Genomic DNA, 13,868 nt, shown 5'->3' with positions numbered 1-13,868 from the left:
TAATGAAAATCACTAAGATCATTTTTATGTAGAAATAACTGTAAATTGAATATGCTATACACATTAACCAATAAAAAATGATTTCATACTACAAGAATACAGATATAATTTAAGACAAAAAATGTACAAACAGATGGTGCACAATAAAATACAATCAACTTTATTTCAGACTCTTAGGTCCATATCAATAAAAACAATAAATAACAAAACAAGGACAACACAGATATAAACAAGTGAGAAGTTGACTTTTTAAAAATAAACTACAATTTATACTGTTGGTTTTACTAGGTTATGCCACCGTGTTTAAGCTTGTTTGTATCCTTTTTTATTATAAAGCGGTAAACAATGACAGTAGCTTGAATGAAAATTAAGCGTTTCACGAAGTTGTTTTAGGTCACGTGACGAAAATCAGACATAGAATCAGACTGAGTAGAAAAGGAGCTACGTTCAAATCCGTGTTCGTGAATATATAGCTGTTCATATCGCGCTACTTTAGATGATCGTATGACTTCATACAGTATATTAACAAGTATGGGAACATTTTCAAGCAGAATATTGAGAATTAGAGGTATCACACTGCAGAAGTCACGTGTGCCGTTTTCATGAAAGGTTTGTTTTTCTTCCTGCAGTCACTACGATGCAACGCGCTTCTCAATATCGCCCACAGATTAACTTGTCCTACACAATACTTGTATTTTAATATTCATCTAATATCAACATCAACAACATTGTACCGTCGACCTCACGGCAGCCATCTTAGCTGTGCCAACGGCTATCACAACCGTACACCAGGAAGTGTCCGATCTATCCGATGTACTTCTGCTCTCGGGTCAACTCTTTCAGTCAAACTACCTTCAAAAAGCGGCAAGAGGTAACGTCAGTGTTTTATTTGTTATTAAAACAGTTTGCTGATGTGTGTGTACCAACTTGCACTATACTGATGCTTACAAGATGTGTGCAGGCGCCAAACAGCGAGTTAAAACTTGATATGTGAAAAGGCAGGAAAAGTCTTCGATGCTCTTTGAATGGCAGCCAGTGTTATTAGCGCTAAACAGTAACGTTAGCTAGCAAGCTAGCGAGCGCGCTCGAAAGCCTGGTACACTATGATTGGCGCGAGCTACGTGCATAAACATTAATATAAAGCTTTAAAATGTTCTGTTAATGGTTAACGGTTAACATATAGACTCGGTATTGCATTTTTAATCGGTTTACTAGTGGCCGGATGCTTGCAGGCTCTAATGGAGCTAGTTAGCTTAGCTTGGCGGCCTTATAGGCAGTAACGTAACGTTAGCCGAGATGAGCCGAAACTTGAGTGTTTGCTGCGGGGAAACGGGGCTCCGATAAACAACCCCGAGGCTATATGCGTTGTGGATCTTATGAATCGTAGTTTTACTGTCATCTCAGTGTGTCAAACGTTAGTAGAGGGAGTTTTATTTTCGTTGTCATCTGTTGATCACAACAAAATTTATGTTATCTGTGGCATTAGTTTAACCAAACTACTGCTAGCAGGGTTGTAAATTAACTTTTTTTGTCCACTTGCCACTGTGGCTGGTGGATTTAAAAATCTACCAGCCACTTAGTAGATTATCATTTTGGTTTTTTGGCTAATAATAATAATAATAATAATAATAATAATTATTATTATTATTATTATTATTATTATTTTAAATATTTGAATTTTTCCATATTTCTCACACATGAATGTCACCAAAAGTCAAGTTTTATGTTACAATGAATACTTGGCAAAATTGTCCCTAAACCTATAAAATTATATTGGTTCATGTTTTCGTTTTAATTTTGCTTATTTATTTATTTTGTATTTGATTTGCCTGACATTAAACCAAGTCTTAAAAAGTCTTCAGTCTAACTTGTCTTAAGCTGCAGAAACTCTGCTCACTTTAATGTCGTCCTCGGTTATGTCTTGTTCTGTAATTGAATCCAGGAAAATTCTTGTGAGTGCCTGTTGAGACCACCCAGTACACCAGGATGGACTCTGAGATTTTGAACATAGAGGAGATAGTGATGGGACGGGGATTGCCAGATCCACCTCCACAAGCTCCCCCTGAAAAGCCAGCGGAACCATACAAACCCATCACTCTGAATGGACCTCCTGCACCGTCCGTTCAACCCTGTAAGTGCTATGGCCATCACAGCTGTAAATCAGTTTTCTGACAGCAGTTGAAAAATTAACTTTGTCTTTGCACGGTCTCCATAATCTCTCTCTCTCTGTGCTTCCAGACCAGCATGAAAATCTGCAGTGTTTCCAGTGCTTCATCACGTTCTGCAGTGCCAAAGCCAAGGAGAGGCATATGAAGAAAAGCCACCGGGAAGAATATAAGCAACAGCTTCAGCAGGTAAGCTTTAGCACGGCAGTTTATTTAGTCACTAGAAATAGTAACAGTTTGTGTCACTTGTGAATTTGAATCTATTATGTACTTTTTGTTGGTGTTTATGACTTTTTTTAAACCCAAAATCTGCTGTCAGCCCTACACGCCGACAATGAGTTGTTTGATCTTTGTGTTGCAGTGCCCTTCCCTCCTTAATCAAGCAGGTTTTTTATGTTTTAGGGACCCCTTATTTTCCAGTAATGTTCCCACACTAGATCAAAGTTGCAATATGTCATATTATGCAATCTTTTCCCCCTTTTATTGTTGAAGAGTAGATGATGTTGTGATTCAAGAAATTTTATGGTCACATAGCCAAAGTTCATTCATTTGTTACAGCTTGTGTCTGAGTAAATTATTTTGTGAAATTGTGGTTGGTGTTTTTAAAATATATATATTGAGCTTCATGTTGCTTTATTGTGTATGAGAGAATGCATGCTGCACAGACACCTAAAATGTATACATTGTTACTGTGCCAGTTTTTAATAACTGGACAAACTCCCACACAACACTTAAGCCTCATGAATTATGTGAATCTGATAAACTTGAGTTTCATTTTACAAGAAGTTCTTGGTCTTGAATTATTTTGACTTTTGCTCCTCTTTTATGTTTCTTCACAGGGAAACACATTGTTCACCTGCTATGTGTGTGACCGCACATTTCTGTCGTCTGAGGAGCTGACACAGCACCAGCCAACACACAGCAAGGACGACAAGCCCTTCAAATGTGTTCACTGCAAGGAGAGCTTTAAGACGTTTTCTGAAGTGAGTATATTGTTCGTGCTTTAAAAAAAGTTGTACCCGGCTGTATTAAAACTGAGAACCAAAACCGACATTAAGCCTGTTCTAATTGATTATTTGTAGAGGGCCAGTTTTACTATAATGCTGTAATAAGCAGAATTGTGACAAATTTTTATTTGTTGGGACTGGGAATGTTAAAGTTCAGCTATAACAATACTTTGAATTGGAATTGTGATTAAATTACTCATTTATAGTAATCTGTACTTCTATTACAATGCAACACTAAGTGGGTTTTAGAGCAATGTCTGAAGACACATTTTAGTTTGTTTACTTTCTTTTGTTAGAAAAAAACAAAGGCTGCACTAAGAGTAACTGCGATAAGAGCCATATAGAATGTTTCTAGTTTGTTACTTGATTATTTCGTAAAAATAAAAACAAAAAAACCCTCAAGGAGCTGTTTGGATGCAGCCATTTTTTCTTGTATTGCATTGCAGAGCTATTAAACGGTCAAGTATATACACTGGATTGATTTTAATAACTTAAAAGTACTTGAAGTGTGAACTGTGCAGCTAATCAGGTAAATACAATTTTCGGATTGGGACTCGGTATTGGCAGATACTCAATATCCAATGGCCTGGATCGGGGGCAAAAAATCTCGTTTGGGACATCGCTGTGCTTAATTTTTTTTTTCTTTCTCATTTCTCACCTTCACAGCTCACAACTCATAGAAGACAGGTGTGTCCAGAGAGACAGTTTGTATGTAAAGATTGCAGTGAAACCTTCAGGAGTGCTGGACTGCTGCGTACTCATCGCCTGACCCAGCATCCCCGCCCAGAAGTAGAGACTGCAGAACAGCCAGAGGATCCTACCAAAACCCACCGCTGTAAGAAGTGTGGTCAGGGCTTCGACACAGAACCAGAGTTGACAGCACACCAGCAGAAATACCCTGAAGGTCAACAATGTAACGGCAGCGCTTCATCCGTCAAGAAACGTGGACGCCCCTCCAAACCTGAAGACGCGGCAGCTGCCGAGAAAAAGGGAAAACGAAAAAAGAAGGATGATGGGGAAGCACCCGAGGAGGAGGTGAAAAACAGCACATCAGAGTCGGCAGCGCCCCCAGCAGAGGAAAAGGGAAAAGCAGCTGGAGCAAAGCGTGGCCGTCCTTCTAAAGCAGCAGCAAAATCAGAAACGGAAGATAAGAAGAGTCCTGAGGATGACAGTCAGTCTCCAGCAAAGGAGAAGAAACCTAAAGCAGATGTTGCTCCGGCCCGTCAGCTCCCCTGTCCCGAATGTGACCTCACATTCACCGGCTTGATTCAGCTCCGCGCCCACAAGAAGGAGAAACACACCCCACGGAAAGCCCATCCCTGCGAAGAATGTGAGGAGAGCTTTGCCCGTCCTGAGCAGCTGGACGCCCACATGTCGCGGGCTCATGCCGTGGGCCGCTTTGCCTGTCCAACCTGCGGGAAGAGCTTCGGCCGTGAGCGCACCTTGAAAGCTCACCAGAAAAGTCACCCAGACGAAAAGCCTGAAAATCCAAGTGCAAAGAGATAATTGGGACATTGGGACCTTGCAGAAAGTGTATGATTTTTGAAGATTTTAGTCAGGAATTGTCCTTTTTTTTTTTTTTCGTTTAACGTCGGAGATCTGGCGCTACAGCTGATGGTTTCGGATGAAGTTGGCTTGAGAATGACATTTTAGCAGGTTTTGGATTTTAAGTTTGATTATGAACTGTTGAAATTTTGGACAAACAGACACATCTCCTAAATTGACTAACCAAATGTCTATTATACCCTTTGCCACAAAACATAGTTTATTTGTAAAAACTAAATTTTGCTTAACTTTTTTTAAATGATTTGTTTCAGTTTTGGGTTGTTTTTTTTTTAAGCGTGAAATGCGTGTGGTGTGAATTTATTACTTTGTGTCTTGAGTTGTTTAACTCACTTTGTGGTTAAAAAAGTTTTTGTTTTTTTTCCTCTTTTTTAAAAAATTTTCTTTAAGCAAAACAAATTGGGTAAGTGCATATTTTGAAGCAAATTAGATGCCTAGTAGAGATACTATGTTTGAATGTTTAGACAGTTTGTCAAAAGAAATGTGTTATGTACAGCTTCTGGTTCATATTGTGCATTTTTTACTCTTAATATTTTTGATTATGTTCCTTTCTAAATTAAGTGTCAATGAGAAAGAATTTTAAAATAACCTGTTCTGCTGAAATTAATTTAATTTGGCTTAGTGCTCCAGATTCAACGTGGACTGTTTGGTGCGTGGGCGGAAATGATCCACTATAATCCTGAATTGTTGACAGTAAAAATCACTCCTTTTAATTTTTCACTGAATAGAACAATGTTTAATGTCTTAGACATTTCTTAAATGGAACTCATGACTCTTCAATGCCTTAGAGTCCCATAAGGAACTGTGTATTTCATGTATTTTTCACTGATTGGATTGTTTCTCTCCCCCACTGCAATGTGTCTGGACACTGCAAAAATGTAATAAAACATGCTATCCTGAGGGAGGCTGCTGAAGAAATCACTCGCCTTTTTGTCTTTGTTCTCACTTTGAATGTAGGAACACCAGACTCATAATCAGAACTATTTGCTCAGCGAGAAGGTCAGTGCAGCTGAAATATTATAACACTTAAATACTGAACAATTAGTTTAAGCACGCTTTTGTTGTGTCCTTCCTGTATATTTGGGACATGCTGTTATTTTTTTTTTTATCTCTTCTGGAATATTTTATATGAATGCAATACTTATACAGTATATTGTATTGTCAGATATTGTTTTTTTGAATGTGCACTTAAATGTAAGACAGTTGAAATAATGAAATTAATATATGTCCAGCTTATCAAGCTTATCTTCTATTTGTACATGTCGAGTATGTAGTCAAAGTTATTGATCCATGAAATGTGTTTATAATATTAAATATTATTTTAAATAGGGCATTTTCATTTGATGTAAGTGCTTTATTGTATTAATGTTATCAGACACTTGCAGCAGTGGAAAATAACTACATACGTTGACTTGAGTACTATTTTACATTGCGATGGGAATTTCCACAGAAAGTTTATGAAGTATTGGAAACAATTTTTTCATTAGAAATTGTAGGGATTTGATTTGATCTTACTTTATTATCAAAACTAGAGATGTGAAATTTGTCTTCCCTCCTTGGACATCAACTGTTTTACATATAAAACAAAAGTTAACCAAACAACAAAACTATACATACTACAAATCACATCAGACATTTCGGAAAACAGATGTAGTTCAACAAGATATGTCGAATTGTCACATATACTTATACACATATACTAATCTGTGTAACATCTACAGACAAAGTGAAACAATTGAATTGTTGAATCTCAAGTAATGAACTTTTGAAATGTTACAAATTCTCAAAAAAGTCTGTATGCTGACCATCCAAATTAAGTCTTGCTGCATTGGCTCCGAATTGACAAACCACCACATTGATCAAAGTAATCAGTAGTCATAATCAGCTGATATAGCACATGATAATGTCATACTGTCAGTACTTTTACGTTTGATTTTTTTATGTTGATAATGTAATAATAACAATACATGAATACTACCTTCAAAAACTGCTTAAAAGTTATAAGTCGTTTGCTTATATGGACTGTAAGGAGAATCTTGATAATAGGATAATAAACAACATAGGAATGTTTTTTAACTATGAAATTTATGTATGAAATTATCTTTTAAGATGCTGACTGGCTCTATTGTTCATTTAGAAATAAGAAACATATTTTTATGGTAAGAATGATATTAACTTCAAAAAGCTATTTACTTTGAGCCTATTTATGGAAAATCCTAGATAAACAAAAACAGCGCTACACATAAAAAACAGAAATCACATGCTAAATTGAAATATTTCATGGACTGAAGAATAGTAAAGCAATGAGAACAATAGACATTTCTAAAGTCCCTTTTTTTATTTTAATGTCTTCATTGTTTGGTTAGGGATGCCACTATGTATACAGGTACATACTTGTCGTTTTATATATTTTCTTTTCAATGTGTATAGTCATCTTTGCTAAAAGATTAATGCATTTGTATGCATTGATTAAACATGACAGAATTAAAAAAAAACAAAAAAAACGATGTGACGTAATACCGCTCCTAGACACTAGATGTGCTCGAGCGCCCGCGCGAGTCTCCGCTCCTTGTGGTGGTTCATTTGTTTTCCTCATTTGTAACTCCCCCTCCTGTGACCAGCGGGCTGTGCCAGTTTGCAGCTAGCTAATCGGCTAATTGTCATCGCACCAATTCCACATGGTGTTGGCGAACCGTGTGGGGGTTTCTTTGCCGTATATATTTGGCCTCTCATTGAATTTTGGATAAAAAGCCAACAGCGAGTCTTCATGTCGTGAAGCCGCGCTGAGCCACCGTCAGCTCCTCTCACCAGGTGAGCGAGGTGCCAGCAGGGCACAGAGGTGCGCCATGAATTAATTTCCATGGAAAACTTGTTTGGCCAGCTCTGCAGATAGCGAGAGAAAGACACGAAGACCCGGAGGAAAAGCTAACGTTACAGATGTAGCCGCTCGACAGGTAAGCCGAAATGTGGCAATATTACCTGTTTAACGTCTTTAGAAACGTACAGCCTGTGTCTTAAACTTCAGCTAATAACCGTTTGTGTCAGAGCTCATTTACCACCCGCCTCTTTGTTTGCTCTGTGCGACTCCTCAGCCTGCAGTCATGTCCATTGAATACACCATTGATATCCAGCTGACAGAGTTGGGGTATACGGACATCGTGCAGTCGCGGGACACCTCGGTTAGAGAGACACCCAAACAAACCACAGCTGCACCCCCTCTGTCAGCGTGCACACCCCGAAATCCCGCACAAAGTCCACGAGATAAACCCGTCATTAAAAGCAAAGAGCTCACAGTGAATGATCCTGAAGACAGAGACTCTTCACGGCCACCAGCCCAACAGGGAGACAATCAGGGAGGAGACAATAGAGAGGAAGATGAAGGGGACACTGCAGGAGGAGATCCAACAGAGATGCAGCTGGATGTGGAGGGAGACTCCGACGACAGTGATGTTTCAGAGGTGTATGATGAAGAAGAGGTCGATGAGGAAGAGGAGGATTATGAGGAGGAGGAGGGACTGAACAATGGTATGAGTCATAAATAGATAAAGCACCTGAAAGGCATACTTGAGTAAAAATATAGACATGTTACCAAAAAAATGACTTTGGTAGAAATTAAAGTCACTTATTAGAATATTATATTAATTATCAAGTGTATTTTTATGATCTAAAATGTACTTAAGTATTGAAAGTAAAGTGGTCCCTGAAACCTGAGCAAACTGGTTTGATTTCTTTCAATAGCATGGGGAAAAACTGAAGTAGCAACTGGGCAAAAATTTCCCAAAAACTGCAAGATAAAAAAATAGTAAAAGGTGGCATAGAAATAACCTGACAAATAGCTGGGGGGGATTTTTACATATTATTAAAAAAAACAAACAAACAGGTAAAATGTCCAGAAACTGCATTGATACCTCATATTATTATATATTTAAAATTATATTACAGACATTGTTGTTTATTTGTTGCTGTCCTGCTGCCAGGAAATATGCCTAAAGCACCAAACGTGTAGAAATCCCCTGCTGAAAATAGACCCCAACAAATGCCCTGTTTACTTCAGTTCAAGTAACATTTGAGAAAAACTACAATGACCAGTTGTTTTATGACATTTCTTGCCTTAAAAAAAAGTATATTTTTGTGACTTGTTTTTAAAGATCTGTTATGCAGCAGAAATGAATAAGCGAAACAGACAACGTTGGAAAGCTGAACGTTGTATTAAGAATATTTTAACTTCTTTACCTTACACACTATTCAATCAGTCATCCAGCAGCACCTGTGTTCTGTAAAGTAAAATTACTGTATTTTTCACTGCAGTCTGTGTGGTTTTGAAATATTGGTTTCAGTTCCTCGTCGAAAAGGGTTGTGTGATAGCAAAGTAAAGCGGGGAAATTTTACAAAATATAGTGTACACTTAAACTGATACTGGTCTTTTTAAGTGGACCTTTTTTTAAGGTGGCTAAAATTAACCAATTGAAGTAACGTATCCTCAGTGTCATTTCATTTTATGTACATGACACCAACTTACTGTGAACAAACACGATGATTCAGTCAGTGGTACCTAATGTACACTAATAGGTCACACCTTATCTAAATTATGTCTAATTTTTGTCTCTCCGTTTTTATCTCGCCTGCTGAACACACGTCTTTAATCTAACTTGTTTCTCTCGTTGCACTTTTGATTTCCTTTTGTTCCACAGAGTCGAGTCATTCAGGCGACTACCGCTGCAGTGTCTGTGATCTCCAGCTGCCCTCCAAATTCAAGCTCCAGGACCACATGAATCTGCACACAGGAGCGCGCCCGTACTGCTGTGCTGAATGTGGAAAGCGCTTCTGCCAGATTTACAACTACCGTGTCCACCTGCGCACGCACGCCCAGAGCAAAGATCGTCTCCACTGCCGTGTATGTCTGAAGGAGTTCCCCACACAGGATGATTTGACAGTCCACCTGTCGATAACTCACTTTGAGAATGAGTTCTACGAGTGTGACCTATGCAAACGCGTGTTTACGTCCCTGAAGGCATGTGAATACCATGTGCAGCAACACAAATGTAGGTTGGATGTTGTATGTGAGGTATGTGGCCGCCATTTCTCCTCTCCAAAATCTCTCATGCGCCACCGGAAGAGGGCGTGCCATCGCAATTTTAAATGCACAGACTGCACAAAAACCTTTACTAAGAAGAATGCTCTCCTGAAACACAGCTTCTCCCATCTCGGTTTGTTGCCTTACACCTGCATACGATGCCGCCGCCACTTCCGCCTGGCAAAGCTGTACCGCCAACACAAGTGTGAACCCGAACGCATTCACTGTGTGGCGTGTCTGAGAGAGTTCCTCAGTCAGGAGGACTTCCAGCAGCACAAAAAGGACACAGGCTGCTGGGGCAATCAGGAGCCTAAAGGGGACGAGATCAGGTGTTTGGAGTGTGGACAGAGATTTGACACGACTGAAGAGCTGAAGAAACACGCTGGAGCTCACCAGAGAGTGCTGAAATGCGCTGAATGTGGAAAGGGGTTCCGGTCGGCCTTGCTGTTAATGTCCCACATGGGCGGTCACGCTGGCAAGTCGCCCTGCCTTTGTCAGAGCTGTGGACTGGGCTTTCCCCACCAGCAGAACTATGACAGCCACCTTAAGACCTGTGGACAAACCCCTCAGCCTGCGGTGAGTGTGGGCCATTATTACAGTGATGTTCAGTACAAGTTTAATTCAGCTACCAATTTCTGAAAGAGTAACTAAATGCCGTGCAGGAAAAAAAGCAGTTTGTCACTGCCCACTTTGGTCGAAAGCTTCAAATTTGGCTCACCTCTGACCGCACAGAGCGTCACTGAGCGGTGCAGTCAGCAGAGCGCTCACAAGTACTACTGAGAGTCAGGAAACAGCTTTATCAGGGTTGATAAGTTAGTTTTTAGGTATACACTTCAGACTGATATCTTAACTTTCATGCAGCCATTGGTTATAGTTCAGCACGATGAAATACAGTTTGAATGATTCAAATTTATAGGAAAATGAAATTGCGGTGATATGAAAATTCCTTGAGGCAGCTCATCTGGCACTGAGAGCAGACACTCTGACATCCAGGATATTGGAGTTGGTTTCTGTAGAGCAACATTTTGATACAAGAAATGACTGAATTTGCACAGAGCAGTCTCAGAATTTATTGTCTATGTTGTTTATTGTCTGTAAGCCTCTGGGGCCAGCGGTCAATATTTTGGGGGTTTTCAGTGTAGCCAGTGAATCTGGGCCAAGACTTTCTCATCAATGCACTGATCAGTGTTTACAGTTTGATTAGCCACTTCAGACGGGACCAGACAACTTTTTGGCTAAACTCAATTAACAGATATCCATATATGAATGCAGATAAATTAGAAAAAATGCTCATTAAAAACCTTAATAATCATCATCCGACGATAGCTGCTGGGTCCCTGAGATTGCACTTTGATATTAAATCAGCAACCTGGCATTAAATGTCTTACAAACTGCACAAAAAAAAAAAAAAACAGTAAAAGATTACAAAGAAATGACCTGAAAATTGCCTTAATAAGAGAGAGCGAAAATCAATAGAAAATCATCAAATAACCAGGAAAAACATCAAGAAATCTTTATTTATAATTATATGTTTAAAATGAGCCTTCAGAGAAAGATATGCACGGCAGTAGGGTTGAAACAGTTTCATGTCAAACCACGGGTGAATTCCCGATGCTTAGTTTTACCGTTTTATATTTGAATTATCATTAAAGGCATGGTAAATACTGTTCAAAATCAACCAAAATTAGCAACACTCTCCCAAAAATCAGGCCCAGCATGCAATGTGGGTTTGTTTTGCTGTTGGCTTGTTTACAGAGTGGGCGTGCAGCTGGCAAACCCAGTGCTGCCACTGTTTCCAGTTGGTAAATGCACTGTGTGGTGATGTTAGAAGTTAAACTGTGGTTGAAACTCACCTGAAGCACATTAGAGATCTCTCCAGCTCTATTATACTGGCATGTCACACTTGTGTTTCCTATTTTTCTTTGGATGACTCAGATGTTCTTGCTGTGTTTCTCATTTTTAGAGTGCTCCCAAGAAACGCCAGGCCTCAAAGATCTCCTCATCTGAGACCACGAAGGTCAATGCAAAACCGAATCTAACGATTCCGACAAACACAGCTGCTGTGTCTGCTGTCGTTTTAAACAACGCCGCCGCTGTTTCAAACAACCCTGCTGCGCCACTGAAGGATTGCTCCAGTCCAGGACTTGTGACGGGGGATGTGTCTTCTAGCTCTGGTCCATCAGACGGATTATGGAAGCTAACCCTCGACAAACAGCCGCCTCCAGGTGTTAAACTCGTCGTGTTTCTTCCTGTCTGTGCAACTCAAACCAACGGCCTGACACTCCCACCTGCAAACTCTCCCACATTACCGGTTCCAGCTATGCAGGTTCAAGCAGCTCTCTCGCCTTTTTCAAATGAACATTTAGGTGTGAATGCTGCTCTCGGAGCGCCGCTAAATGGCCCTCTGGATTTAGTAACAGGGATCAAACGAGATCCAGAATGGGACACACCTCTGGATTTGTCCAAGAAGTGTAACTCATCTAAGTCTGCTCTGAGTGATGTTCCTCTTCCATCTATTAAAAATGAGCCAGGAGAATTTGAAATCTCAGGAGAGGCTAAAAGCACTGAAAAACAAGTACTTAAGAACAACTACAGCAAAGCGATTGTTAAAGCAGTTCCAGGAGAGACAGATACGACTCCGTTAAAAATGGATCCCATGGATCTCTCCAGTTGTAATGTTGACACCACATCCTCTGGACTAAAAATAGACATTAAGAAAGAGCCTCAGTCTCCTGGTCCTGGTCCTGGTCCGGATTCTGACTCCTGTTCATCTAGATCTTGCCAGCTGACTGAGAAAGACATTAAAATGGAGACTGACCTTTCACGCCCTGCTGATGTAGAGAAATAAAGATTTTCAATGAGCACAAAATAAAAAAGAATAAAATCCCATCAGTGGTCGCATTCCCTGCTGGACGATGCGTCGAAAGTCCTGCAAAGGATACACCTACTGCTGTACCCGAAGCCACGTAAACCAAATATGGAGGTGTCATTCTGCAGCCAGAACAATATACTACTCAGTATTGTATATATTTCTGTCTAATCAGTGTATCTACCATCATACCCTCTTATGACAAAATGAATTTTCTACTTTTTCCACTATTATGAATAGACTCTTGATAAAATCTAGTGACTAGACTAGCAGCTGACCGTGTGACTTTTGGTTTAGTAAAAGAAATAATATTGTTTCTTCTGTAATTTAAACAAAACATTCCAAGCTTTTGCTTATTATGGCTCTTTTTTTGTTTTTTTAATAGAAAGAGGATAGATATACGCACATCATGTAGCTGCAAGGCTATCAAAAAAAACAGCACACACGAGAACAACAAGTTAACGCAACCGCCACATGTACTCCATGCCACACAAGTTTATTCAAGACAACTTTACATCTCACTTGGATCTTGGTCAGGTCATAATTTTTGTCCATGTGTGCGCTTTTTTTTCTTTTTTAATTTCATTTTGGGTAAAGTTTGTGGTTCAGGCCATGAGAGCAAAATGGTTCTGTAACTGTCATAAAGCCTATGCAATGTCATGCAGGATTTCTCACAGCATTAAAACATATTCCTAATTTCTACCTTTATGTTCTTGTTTTTGTTTGGGGGTAAATTGCATCTTTAGGTTTATTAATGTGTAATACGTTAAATGAAAACACTGGATTTCTTCATATTGAGCTGAAAACTTGAAACTATGTGCATTTTTGTGTATAGGCACTTGACCTTTAGTACTATGTTGAATATTTAATAAATTAAAATAATGGTACTGATCAGTAACATGACATTCTGTCACTTTGTGATTTACATTTGCAGAATCTTTACAGTCTGCAGGTATCGTTTGAGGTTTTTACTGAAGACAAATAAAAAGTTGTCCTTGATGGGAGATCACTTCATGTGACATCAGCTTTTTGTTTTTAATCCAAAAAATGTGCTTTGTGTCTCTCCTTGAACGGGGAAACTCAGAAACACCGCGTTACATCCCCAGAATCAGGTGAGTATTTTACTAAAATCTAAAATTAACTGATTACTGTGAGATGGATATAGTTATACTAGATAACATTTTCCTTTA

At 39.2% G+C, this 13,868-nt stretch overlaps 2 protein-coding genes across 3 annotated transcripts; both read left to right on the top strand.

The window, feature by feature from the left end:
• The first annotated feature begins 513 nt into the window (after positions 1 to 513).
• Positions 514 to 5,653, top strand: znf576.2 (zinc finger protein 576, tandem duplicate 2). 2 transcript variants are annotated; one of them, XM_042490038.2, is made up of 5 exons: positions 514 to 871; positions 1,943 to 2,131; positions 2,239 to 2,354; positions 3,005 to 3,148; positions 3,839 to 5,653. In XM_042490038.2, exons 2-5 carry the CDS (start codon positions 1,987 to 1,989, stop codon positions 4,676 to 4,678), a joined length of 1,245 nt encoding a protein of 414 aa, XP_042345972.1. In that variant the 5' UTR covers positions 514 to 871; positions 1,943 to 1,986; the 3' UTR covers positions 4,679 to 5,653. The 2 variants fall into 2 exon arrangements, with proteins under 2 accessions (XP_042345972.1, XP_087940223.1); XM_088084097.1 differs by lacking the exon at positions 514 to 871 and adding an exon at positions 875 to 998.
• A 1,616-nt stretch (positions 5,654 to 7,269) lies between these two features.
• LOC121946353 (uncharacterized) lies at positions 7,270 to 13,692 on the top strand. The gene is made up of 4 exons (XM_042490907.2): positions 7,270 to 7,689; positions 7,828 to 8,260; positions 9,427 to 10,385; positions 11,773 to 13,692. The coding sequence occupies exons 2-4, from the start codon at positions 7,837 to 7,839 to the stop codon at positions 12,655 to 12,657; spliced, it is 2,268 nt and encodes a 755-aa protein (XP_042346841.2). The 5' UTR covers positions 7,270 to 7,689; positions 7,828 to 7,836; the 3' UTR covers positions 12,658 to 13,692.
• Positions 13,693 to 13,868: the final 176 nt, after the last annotated feature.

Source organism: Plectropomus leopardus, chromosome 11 (assembly GCF_026936395.1).
Source record: "Plectropomus leopardus strain MGB_pleo_1.0 chromosome 11, ASM2693639v1, whole genome shotgun sequence".
NCBI lineage: Eukaryota > Metazoa > Chordata > Actinopteri > Perciformes > Serranidae > Plectropomus > Plectropomus leopardus.
This window is presented reverse-complemented; position numbering and strand designations above follow the sequence as displayed.

Coding starts and splice junctions, on each gene's coding strand:
- LOC121946353 (XM_042490907.2), top strand. CDS start 7,837: ATGTCCATTGAATACACCATTGATATCCAGCTGACAGAGTTGGGGTAT. Junction 8,261..9,426: donor GGAGGAGGGACTGAACAATG/GTATGAGTCATA, acceptor TTTGTTCCACAG/AGTCGAGTCATTCAGGCGAC. Junction 10,386..11,772: donor GACAAACCCCTCAGCCTGCG/GTGAGTGTGGGC, acceptor TCTCATTTTTAG/AGTGCTCCCAAGAAACGCCA.
- znf576.2 (XM_042490038.2), top strand. CDS start 1,987: ATGGACTCTGAGATTTTGAACATAGAGGAGATAGTGATGGGACGGGGA. Junction 2,132..2,238: donor TGCACCGTCCGTTCAACCCT/GTAAGTGCTATG, acceptor CTGTGCTTCCAG/ACCAGCATGAAAATCTGCAG. Junction 3,149..3,838: donor GCTTTAAGACGTTTTCTGAA/GTGAGTATATTG, acceptor TCACCTTCACAG/CTCACAACTCATAGAAGACA.